Source organism: Bos javanicus, chromosome 13 (assembly GCF_032452875.1).
Source record: "Bos javanicus breed banteng chromosome 13, ARS-OSU_banteng_1.0, whole genome shotgun sequence".
Lineage (NCBI taxonomy): Eukaryota > Metazoa > Chordata > Mammalia > Artiodactyla > Bovidae > Bos > Bos javanicus.
In genome coordinates, this window is record NC_083880.1 from 33,027,875 (window position 1) to 33,039,992 (window position 12,118).

The 12,118-nt window shown below is 38.9% G+C and overlaps 1 protein-coding gene across 9 annotated transcripts in view; it reads left to right on the forward strand.

Moving 5' to 3' along the window:
- CACNB2 (calcium voltage-gated channel auxiliary subunit beta 2) overlaps positions 1–12,118 on the forward strand; it is a 424,474-nt gene that overhangs the window by 376,818 nt on the left and 35,538 nt on the right. For all 9 annotated transcript variants that reach the window (XM_061436168.1, XM_061436175.1, XM_061436167.1 and 6 more), the window contains 3 exons: positions 3,593–3,715; positions 6,096–6,232; positions 9,235–9,311. In XM_061436168.1, the coding sequence (XP_061292152.1) occupies positions 3,593–3,715; positions 6,096–6,232; positions 9,235–9,311 (337 nt within the window). The remainder of the gene's footprint in view (positions 1–3,592; positions 3,716–6,095; positions 6,233–9,234; positions 9,312–12,118) is intronic.

Sequence of the window (12,118 nt, forward strand, 5' to 3'; positions counted from 1 at the left end):
TTCTGCAGTCTTTTATAATAGGTCATTTAAATTCTTTACACTTTTCAATTTCTTTTAAAAATACTTCAAATTGGAAGTCCTTCATATTTAAGAAAAATCCATTGTAGACTTGAAAACAAACTATGGATTTCCCTTATATGTTATTAACTATTAATGGTCTCTGAATGAAAATGGAAAACTATAATTTGCTATTTACATTAATAAAATGCGTTAAGAAATTAAGAAATGAAGAAATTGATGCCTGAAAATTCAAGTTACTATTAATCATTATCAGAATTCTATTTTTATTCTTATTTGAGTGAATTTCATTTTGCTTTTTAACAGTAGATATTCCATCATTAGCACATTTTTAATTAACTGTATGTAAACATTGTTGTAGCCATTAAAAGGATTAGCTTCACTCTTAATTCATTAAGTTATTGTTTGGGAGGCAAGCTCAAAAGAAAGCCATAAATTTGTGATAATTTGTTTTTCCTACTTCATGACCAGAGATTAGGGGGTTTTGTTTTGTTTTTGAGCTTCCACGTATAAGTGAGAGCAGACCATCTTTCTCTTACTTCACTTAGCCTAATGCTCTCAAGTCCATCCGTGTTGTTGCAAATGGCAGGATTTCCTTCTTTCTCAGGGCTGAATAGTACTCCTGCGTGTGTGCATGTATATCTCACATCTCTATTATCCATTCATCTGTTGGTGGACACTTAGGATGTTTCCATGTCTTGACTATTGTAAATGATGCTGGTATGAACCTAAGAGTCTAGATATCTCTTTGACGTAGTTGTTTTGTTTTCTTTGGATATATGCCCAGAAGTGGAATTGCTGGATCCAAAGAGATTTTTTAGTTAATGATCTCCTACTTAACAATAATTATTTTCTGACAGCCTTAGGTCTAGTGATTCTAGAAGACTATGAAAAAATAATAATTGCTCCTGCTATAAACTTAAAACATATCTCTGACCAGCGTTTAGGGGCTTCCATGGGCCAGGCTTCCAAGATGCCAATGGAGCTTCTTTGGGTTGTGGGGAAAATCAAGTCCTGAGGCCTCAGAACTGCCCACAATCCATCCCCCTGAACCTGCCAGCTGGGCTCCTATACGGCTTGCTGTGTAAAGCTCCTTATCTAAGGGAAGCATGGTTGGTCATAGGAGGTGAGCCAGGTGGGGAGTCACACTCTGAACTGTAATCTTAATCTAAGAACATAAAATCATCATCTGTTGTCCTGGTTATTATAGGCTAACCTTCACCACCTCTTTATTTTTCTTTTCTCAGTGTTCCCTCTTCCTACCACTCCAGTGTCTGAAAAGTTGGTCATTGGGAAAAAGAGAAGAGATTTTCATGGGATCCTATATAGAGTTGTACATTTAAAATTTAGGTCTTCCAGTGGTTTAAATATATGTGTTTTGTGTGTGTGTGTGTGTGTGTGTTTACACACTACACTTAAATTCTGTATCCTCCAAGAAATTTTTAAGAAGTCCCTGAGAGAGATGAGAGATCGTGTCATTAAAAAAAAAAATCTTGGATTTATATTTTAGGGATCAGAAACTCTCTCCAATAGTGGATTGATTATACTCAAGAAAATCCTATTTCTAGTAGTAAAACTGAGTCTAATTAAGACTGCATCTTAGGGAAAAGGGCACCAACATATATTGCAGTTTAAAATGGCAGAGCCCATTTGGACAGTAGTTTGGAATAGAATTTTAAAAGATCTTGATAACTCATGGCTTACTCATGCTACCTCTGGGAATCTATCCCAAGGAGAGAATCCTAAATAGAAAGAGGCTTTTTGTACAAAGATTTTTCAAAGCAGAATATTTATCATAATGGAAAAACCTCTAAACCTAAACATCGAAAAAGGGGTTGAATTATCGAGGTAATTTTTTAAATGGTAGAGTAAAAAGAAGTGTATCACATGAAAAACTACTATATTACTTTAAGAATTGGATATGAATTAGGTACATTATGGTTATAGCTATGGGAAACAAATTTATATATTATTTAAAATGATATTTCCATTTTTCCCCTGAAATACCGTTCACATGGTCACACAGTGACATATATACGCTACCATGTGTAAGATAGCTAGCTAGTGAGAAGCTGCTGTTTAGCACAGGAAGCTCAGCTCAGTGCTCTGCGATGACCTAGAGGGGTGGGTGGGGAGAGAGGGAGGCTCAGGAGGGAGCGGACATATGTATACCTATGGCTGATTCCAGCTGTTGTACAGCAGAAACCAACACAACATTGTAAAGCAGTTGTCCTCCCAGTAAAAATAAATAATTAAAAAAAAACAGGATTGTGTTTCAGTGGTAGAACTATTAGGCAACTTTTACTGTTCTTCTTTAAAATTCATATTTCCATACGAGGAACAGCCCTCTTCTGTTATTAAAATTCATAATGGATGTCACGAATCGGATTCCATGCCTTTCAGCCCCCTTCCTGTCTACTGTGCCTTTGTCTAGGACCTGGACCTCCTTTCTGCGTATTGTGGATGAATCTGCGTAACCATGGCTCTTCTGAACTCAGTCCTCACCCAGACAGTAGTCAGCTAGAACAGATTAACTATGGAAAATTCAGAAGTGAAGATGGGTTCTTTCTATTCCAGTTCCCCATCATCCTTCATGAGCAGTCCTGATGAAGAGCTCTTTGAATAAGAAGAAACAGCTCAGAAGAAATCCACTTGCCCACATTGTGAAAGAAACCCAGTGCTAGTTAGAGCAATACCTCTTTTTACTATTTCTGAGTTTACCTTTTTTTTTTAACCTTGTGATTAAGCAAGTATTGCTTGATAGAGGACAAAATGTATCTGTAAATTTGCAAAGTATCAAATAATGAAAAATAACTTATTAAATGTTATCATCTTTAGTGACTGAGAAAACTCAAGGAGGACAAATATTAGAATAGAAAGTCATTGCTTTCATGATACCCAGCAGCCATGAATATAGTTTTTAATAGTTATAAGATATATTCCTTGGTTCTTTCTTCATGCAAAACATAGTATGTTTTGGAATTATGTCATTAAAAAAAAATTTTTTTTTTAAATTTTTGGCTGCATTGGGTCTTAGTTGTGGCATGAGGGCTTAGTTGCCCTATGGCATGTAGGATCTTAGTTCCCCAACCAGGGATCAAACCAGAGTCCCCTACATTGGAAGATGGATTCTTAACCACTGGGGCACTAGGGAAGTTCCATCTTCTATTATTAATTAAAGTAGATTTGGAGGTAGATACGGCAGTGGCCAAGTCTTTTTCACTGAAACACAAGAACTTGGCATTTCAACCCCATGTATGTTTCCTGATTTCCATTTGTTACAAGTTTTTATGTTGTAAACACATATTTCAGTAGTTCATCTTTACTTTCATTGCTTGGAGTGCTTTCATAAAGCACAATGGCCTTTTTCTAGTTAAGAAATGGGTGTATGTGGCTGAGTGCCCAAAGGTTTCCCATGTTGGAAATACTAAGATGGTGTTTTGTGATAAAGAACCAAATCGAGGAAAAACAACAACTGTGACAGCCGTTATTCCGTGTATGTTTGTATTTTGAGGGGGGAAAGAGAAGGAACACTTGTTTCTTTTTTTATTTTTCCCCCCTTTTTCCATTTTAGACAAAGCCCGTTGCATTTGCAGTTCGGACAAATGTCAGCTACAGTGCAGCCCACGAAGACGATGTTCCCGTGCCAGGCATGGCCATCTCATTCGAAGCAAAAGATTTTCTGCATGTTAAGGAAGTAAGGAGAGTAACTGCAATTTCTAGCTGCATGATTTTTTTTTTACCTTGAAATATCACTTCTTCTCATTGCTATGAAATAGCACGTGTACAGCCATGATTATATAACATACACATGAAATCAGTGCCTCTCAACCTTTTCCAAAATAAATATAATCTTTTTAAAGAAGAAAAAAGTCACAGGCTTCTTGGAATAACCTCAAGGCTCCCCTGGGCTCTGTGACCCAGAAATCGAGAACCACTGGAGTAGATGATCCTTTTTTTATACTTAACCTGTACTTTTCCTTTTAATGTTTAACCTTGACCATGTGTCATTTGTCGCTCATGTCCCAAGTTTAAGCATCTGGGGAGAGTTTAATAATAGTATCTAGAATTCACGGTCTCTTCTCTGTGCTAACAAGGTCTAAACTCAGGCCGCTGGTGCACTTTCTCCTTCTTTGGTGGTGAAATGCTATAGGGGAAGGAGAAGTGGATGGAATTAGAGCCAATGAGACAAGAAATAGATATCAGGAACATCCCTTTTCCACCATGCCAAAAGCCTCCACTTTCTGTTAACAATGACTCAGTCTGTAAATTGGAAAAAATTCACTCTTAATTAAGGTTTATTTTGAGTCAACATTTATCAAAGCCTGCTCTGCCAGAGATTTCCCCTCCATAATGTTCTCAGGCTGTGAGCATGAGACTTTCTTGAACCTGTAGGAATTTACCATTGGAACACTTCCATCTAGGGAACAGTGTGTCCTAGGGAGCATATGTCAATGTAACTGCTCAGGCACTAAAGGCTATGAGCGAAAGAGGTGATGACTGCCACTGAAAGAGCCTAGAGAATATAGAGCCTACCATTTCTTTAACTTTTCAAAAGAGCTGTTATTTCTATTCAGCTAGGAAAAATTAAAAGTTAAAGTGTCAGTCGCTCAGTCGTATCTGACTGTTACCCCATTGGACTGTAGCCCACCAGGCTCTTCTGTTCATGGGATTCTCTAGGCAGGAATACTGGAGTGAGTAGCCATTCCCTTCTCCAGGGGATCTTCCCAACCCAGGGATTGAACCTGAGTCTCCTGCATCGCAGGCAGATTCTTTACCATCTGAGCCACCAGGGAAGGAAGTCCCTTGGCTAGGAAGGAAAAACAGAAAAAATTCTCAGAAGTACAACAAGCCTTAACTTTGACTTTACAACAGAAAGTTAGGTGAATCCAGGCTCCCATCCCAAGGGCTGATACTTAGAGAAAGAAAAGAAAAACAGAATGGATTTTCTTCTTTGAAATGCTGACTTTAAAAAAAAAAAAAAGCACAACATAAGAGTTACGAATTAAGTTTTGATTGAGCCAAAATGAGGACTATAGCCCAGGAGACAGCACCTTGGATAGCTCTGAGAAACTGCTCCAAAGAGGCAGGGGAGAAGGCCAGTATCTATGTGATTTTGGTGAAGGAGGAGTACATGCAATCAAGCACAGATTTTTGCAGAAGGTTTCTGCCGGTCATGAGGAGCAGTCATCATCAGGAAGAGCTTTAGTGCTTTCCTAAATATGAGGAGATGTAAGAATTAGGCTCATAAAATCAGCTCCTGAAAATATCTATCTGAAGACCTGTTCTGCCAGTTTTTTCAAAGCACAGGGTGCCTCATTTCTGTCCTCCACCCTGAACTCCTTTCAAGGGAGTGTTGAAGGTCAGTGGCTGCAACAGCACATGATTTAATCCTTGCAGAGATAGATGACAAGTGCCCGTTGCCAGTTTGTAGTTGACAGAAATGTTCAAGAACGGGCTTGAAAAATACTATGCATTTGAGGGACATCAAACCAGATCCTAAAGGTATGGGGTAAATACTCCAGGCACAAGAGAGAAATTACCAACATGCACATAAGTCGAGAAATCACTTGTGAACACCAGATTGTGGTCATTATAAACCTGTTTGCAACAAAGACACATTTTGCTCTGACATCAGATATTTCAGGTGAATGTCATCAGTATTTTTCACTCATAATACTTCTAACTACTCTGATTATACAAGAGGAAGACATTCTGTAGCATTCCCTAGTTCCTAATGGTCTCTTGTCAGGAAGAGCTGTTAATCTTTGAATAGGAAGAGTTTACCCTCCTCGTGGTGCCAGCAGCTGCAATGGAATTCAGAAAATCTCACGGTGAGGAAAGTGAAGGCAGAGTCAAGCCAGAGATGGATTGTTGAGCATCCCGAAAATACTTCATTTTTAGCATACTCAACACCTGAACCTACAGGTTTCTTGACTTGTGGTATTTGAGCCAGAGTTCTCTGTAATTGCCATAATACTTCTCTCCCCTGAAAAATGTTAACCGGGAAGATAAAGGATGTGAAGATTCATTTAACTTCTGTGCACTGATCTGAACAATTTTGATTTTCTGTTTAGAAATTTAACAATGACTGGTGGATAGGACGATTGGTTAAAGAAGGCTGTGAAATCGGATTCATTCCAAGTCCAGTCAAGCTAGAAAACATGAGGCTACAGCATGAACAGAGAGCCAAGCAAGGGAAATTCTACTCCAGGTAGGAGACAAATATCAAGTGTTTGTGTCGGAGTTCAGACTGTATTATCATTCATGAACCGTTGGTTGCTGTAATCTCCAATCTTTATTTTGTGTTAGAAAACTTACATTGTATTCGTTTCTATAATGATGCAAAATCCATTGTCAATGACCATATTTTAGTATCACCAAGAATTTCTTTTGAGCGCCCACAAACAAGTCAAACAGAAGATGCTTTGTGGTTTGGAACACCCATCTCCATTCACTAGTATTTTATAACTCTCGGGCTCTTTTAGTTCAGACTGGTGATACAGTTTACTGAGAGCATTACAAATCCTGTATTTTAAAAACATCACCCAGCCTCTCATTTTCATCCTCTTCAAGAGAGAATCAAATTAAGTGTTACCATGAAGGAAAGAAAAGAGCTAAGGTCATAGAGTATTAAATTCAGGCTTTAGTGCAGAGGAAATTCTGAAGCCCTAATCTTGCTGAAAATACTCTGGCATCAAGCAATCGTGGTGACTAATCCCAGTATCCGGAGCTGCCTGGCATGGTAGGAAGATGTTTTAGAAATGACAGTCTCAGAGACCAGCAAAGAGCAGCTCTTGTGGTCTCTGAGTTTCACTTTCACTTAAGAAACTCAATTTTCAGTTCTACCCACTGCTTAACACTTAAAGAGAAACTCGGTAAGAAAGCAGTTAAAATTGTCCTTGCAGATAGCAATTAGATGAGTTATGTAATAAGCTGGGGCCAAATGATCTTTTTTCCTAGGAGTCTTAGGGCTGTTTGCCCCTCACCAGAATCTTTAGAAGGGCTCCTCGAATATGGAGTAAATGTGAAAATGACCCCCTTGCAGACAAGTACAGGAACACGATTTGCTTCTTCCAGTGAGAGGATATGATATAGGCAAGTCTTTTCTTTAATGCAAATCGCTAAGCTTTTGTTTCCTGAAGTTTATGTTTTATCTGTTTCTATGAGGACAAAAAATCCTTTGTCAAAGACCATATTTTAGTGTCGGCAAGAATTTTTTTTGAGTGCCCACACACAGGTCAAATATAAGATGCTTTGTGGTTTGGAACATCCATCTTCATTCACTAGTATTTTTTTTTTTCTCTTTTTTTGCCTAAGTAGGTGAAAATATTGTTTTCTTGTTTTCTTATTCAGAGGTTTTTACATTTGTCTCCAAACATTTTAAATATACTTTTGTTTTGAGGGCATAGCTAGAATTCAGCAGTATTATAAAACTCAGATTTGTAAGTGAAAAAAAAAAAAATCAGCAGAAATCAAAAGCAGTAGAATTGGAGCCTGGCTCAAGAACATGACATTTTTATGGAATTAAACGTGAAGGGCAAATTTGCATTCTGGACATTTTGACTCTCTGCGCTGTTTGTCACAGTTTTACACAACTCAAATAATACTTTGTTAGGAAAATTCAAAGAGAATGTAAAATAAATTCAAAGACTTAATAGTTTAGGGGGAAAAAAAAACTTCTGGAAGAAAATGTTTTGATCTTGCTAATGGGTATTTTTAAATAACTGCCAGAAATGGCTTCTCTAAATACCACTTCTTTACTACTTTTACATGGTGTCTGGTGTCCTTGTTAAACATGCTGGGGTATCTTTTAAGAACCTTAAAAAGCCACAGAGGCCTTCTGGTGGTTGCTTAAAGCTTTTGATGTTTGTCTTTTTTACGCATTAAAGTGCCAGGATGGTAGCAACGAAATTCAGCCTGTCACTGGTATTTTAGTGGAATTTATATTTTCTTCTGAATAGTCATAAAATATTAAACATATATAAATATTTACAAAATCTCACCCTTGGATACACAGACACTGTAGCAGATTATGCCCACTAGACCTGGGCTTGGCAATGATAATAAACGTTTGGCCATAAGATTGTCTTGCTGACATTCCATGTCACTCTTAAAATATTCCTTTCCATCCATCTCTGTGAGGGGGTCATGTAGTGTATCATTTTGCATGCAGGTCACTGGTAAAAACATCAATGCCACTGATCTTATATTAACTCCAAAGTTTTTAAGACACTAAAGCATGTCTCAGATCAAACTTTAGAATTTGGTAGTTCTGAAGTTCAGATCATTCCTAAATGAGCCAAGTTGAACCCTCCATGTTAGCCATGTTTGAGAAATGTTCGAGGTATACTCTGAGAGTTAAATCATGGAACACTGTCACGCTCTCTCAGGTGTCTTTTAGAGAAGGGATCCCCAACCCCCAGGCCATGAACCAGTACCAGTCCCTGGCCCGTCAGGAGCCAGGTCCCATAGCAGAAGGTGAGCTGCACACAAGTGAAATTTCACCTATATTTACAGCCACTCCCCATCCCTTGAATTACCTCCTGAGCTCCACCTCCTGCTCAAAGAACTCAGTAAATGTAACACACTTGAATTATCCAAAACCAATCCACACCCTTTGTTCCTTGGAAAAATTGTCTTCCATGAAACTGGTCCCTGATGCCAAAAAGGTTGAGGACCACTGTTTTAGAGGTTGGCAAATTTTATTATTGCTGTGTTGTTGGGTTTTCTTTTTAATAGATTGCTCATGAACACTTGAATACTGTACATCTTGGTACACAAAAAGAAGCAAGCTGCTTCTGGTGTACAAGAAAAAGGAGCAGGAACCCAATGAAAAAGAAACAAGTTTGGGTGTTAGCCTGCGGGTTCTATGCATTGCTTCCGAGAATCTTGAAAATGAGAAACAAAGAAAATCTTTGCTCTTAGTCTATTTGCGATCCTGGCAGAGTTTGACGGGTGCAGCAGGCACCCTAGTTTTCCTCAGTCTCTCAGGGCCTTTTCAAATTGAGCCTTGAATCTGAAACAAGAGACCTTGACACAGATGTTTCAAGCACTTCAGGAACCCACTGGGAAATTACCCTTTGCCTCCTTGGAGGCAAGGCAGATTTAAAGTTCAATAAAAACATAATGAGTAATCATGTTTATTGAGCAGTACAAATGTCTTCATCTCTGAAATAAGTGTCAGTTGTAATATAAACTTTTGCTTTACTCCAGTAAATCAGGAGGAAATTCATCATCCAGTTTGGGTGACATAGTACCTAGTTCCAGAAAATCTACACCTCCATCATCTGGTAAGTAGGTAGTAAGTGCTAAACAGTGCACGCTGCATTTCATGCTTTTCTCCGTCTTACCTAGCTGTGGGAGTGTCCATAGACCGAGTCACTCGTTAACCCTCAAGATGTTCAGAGGGAGCAGAAATGAGAGTGGTGTTGGGAACAATATGGGCAACTTTCTGCCTTTGAAAAACCCAGACATGGTGTCAGTGTGTTCACGGTTTAGAAGATGATGAGCAGATCTAACTTTCTAGTCCCCTCTACACTGTGGTCCCTGGTACACTGTCATTGTCTGTAGATGAATGAACATTCACCGTCAGAGTGCCGTGGGAGGTGTTGGCCTCAGTGTTAAATTAAAAGAGAAGGATTAAAAAGTTTAGAAAAGTGAAGAAAGAAGGATAAAGTGATGATGGATTGATGGGTCTGACGTGAACTCTACCCAGGAAGCTCCGTGGAACATGGAGAAGACATACAGAGACACTGAACAAAAGATGGAAACACTTCCAGGAAGAGTAATGACTGTTTTCTTCCCAAAGCCCTGAAGAAGAATGTGAATTTCTGATTATTTTAGTATAAGTCAGTATTGTTCAAGACATAGTTGAAAAATGATTCCTTGTCTATCTGCAATTCATTAACTGAATTTGTATTTGCTCAGCCTGGCAACTCTACCATTCTGTGTTGAACTTGGAGTTCTATATCAATAGGAGACAAATGGGTTGAATTGGGTGAAAATTTATGATCGGAGTCTTAGTTTGCTAAGAGATGCAATTGAGAGTCAGAGGAAGATGGTAAGGATGGGCCAGTGGAGCATTTGGGTGATTTCTAGGAAGCTATAAGTGGGAAGAGGTCAAAGACAGAGACTTCTGCCCCCTGTGGAGAATTGAAGGAACAGTATAATTGCACCATGACTGCCAGGTCTTAAGGGTCCCCCTTGTTACTGATGATTGTACCTTGTTCCCCGATGTTGGCAGCTTTCATAGACCCATCCCAGCTTCTTAGTTAAAACTGGAGGATTTGTTAAGTGAGCAAAGTCCGAGCACAATAAGAAATCAATTGTTTTAGAATGTATATTGATTTCCAAAGTCGAGTACTTACAACTAGCTATAATTCTAAGTTAAGTAAAATAGTATGTTTGAAATGAAACATCAGAGCCCTTTAGGTATGATGTGAGGTTGTCTTCCCCTGATTGGTGGTGATTAGATATTCCCTGAGTGCCCAATGGAAAGGAGGCTTCTCTCTACCCCTCAAATGGGTGGAGTTGCAGCAATTATAGTGCAAACCTTGTTCTCTTCCTCTGTGTCTTCAAAACTGTCTCAGAGACTCCTGAGAACTGTCACTAGCTCCTCAAATAGGAAAATGCCAGTTCCTTGTGTTAAATAGCATCCCTGCCCTCAGATTGCCAGCCCCACTTCTGTCAACCCAGAAGTTTTCTGTTTCCTTTAATTGAAATGTAGCCTTCTCATCATCTTGGCAATATAATGAGAGCTAATAACATGCATTTTGAAGAATGAGTGAGTGTGTTTCGAAAGTAACATTTCATTTCTGTAGCTGGATGTTATGTGCGTATGTGTTAAGTTGCTTCAGTCATGTCCAACTCTTTGCAATCCTATGAACTCTGTCCATGAGATTCTCCAGGGAGGAAAACTGGAGAATACTGCCATGCCCGTTAGTCATTCCTGAACATCAAGTTCAGTTAAGAGTTTCATATAATATAGATGATTTTTTATTCAATATCCTGTGAGAACCCATAATGGAAAAGAATGTAAAAAAGAATGTATTATAGAATCACTTTGCTGTATGGGAGAAATTAACATGATATGTTAAATCAACTATACTTCAATTTTAAAAAGAGAAAAGTACAAATTATATTCTTTAACACATGGATAATTTTTGAAAAACAATCTCTTCATCATCATCACCTTACAACATGCAAGTGCTGACATTTTTATTTGGTTAAAAAAAAAAAACAGTGTAAAGAAAAGAAAGAGATTTTTAACTTCACCCAAGTTTTATGCAGAGACAGTTTTATAATTTGGAATCACTTTTCTGAATACCAAGTGCAAACCACCCTGTGACTAAGTGAACTAGAAATATTAACCACCTACAAAATATGTAATAGATGCATTGTAGGCATGTGAGTGCTCAGTCTCTCAAGTCGTGTCTGACTCTTTGAGACCCCATGGAATGTAACCTTCCAGGCTTCTCTGTCCATGGATTTCCCAGGCAAGAATACTGGAGCAGGTTGCCGTTTCCTTCTCAGTTGGATCTTCCCGACCCAGAGATTGAACCCATGTCTCCTGCATCTCCCCCATTGGCAGGTGGATTCTCTACCCGTGAGCCACCAGTGAAGCCCTACTAAGTACGTTAGGCTCCTGCTGTGTTTTTGTATCAATACTACAATTTACCTAATAGAAAAACCTAAGAAAATTCTACAGAGCAGTTCCCCCAATCTTCTATAAAGAGGTTCCAGGGAAACCTGTTGAACCTATCAAATGTGGATTGGCCTCCAATGATTAATCGTCTTTTGTTTCCCAAGGCCCTGTCTACAAGTAAGCTCACCCATTATAAGACCAAAGAATAGAAGCACTTGCCCCAAGTAAATATAATTGGAGGGTCTCCAGGATTTGGGAAAGGAAAAATTTCCACCTCAGACTTCCGTGGTGGTCCGATGGTTAAGAATCCACCTGCCACTGCAGGGGACGTGGGTTTGATCCCGGGTGTGGGAAGATCCCACATGCTGCGGGTCTACTAAGCACACGCACCATAACTACTGAGCCTGCAAGCCGCAACTCCAGAAGCCCATGCACCGAGAGCCCGTGCTTCAC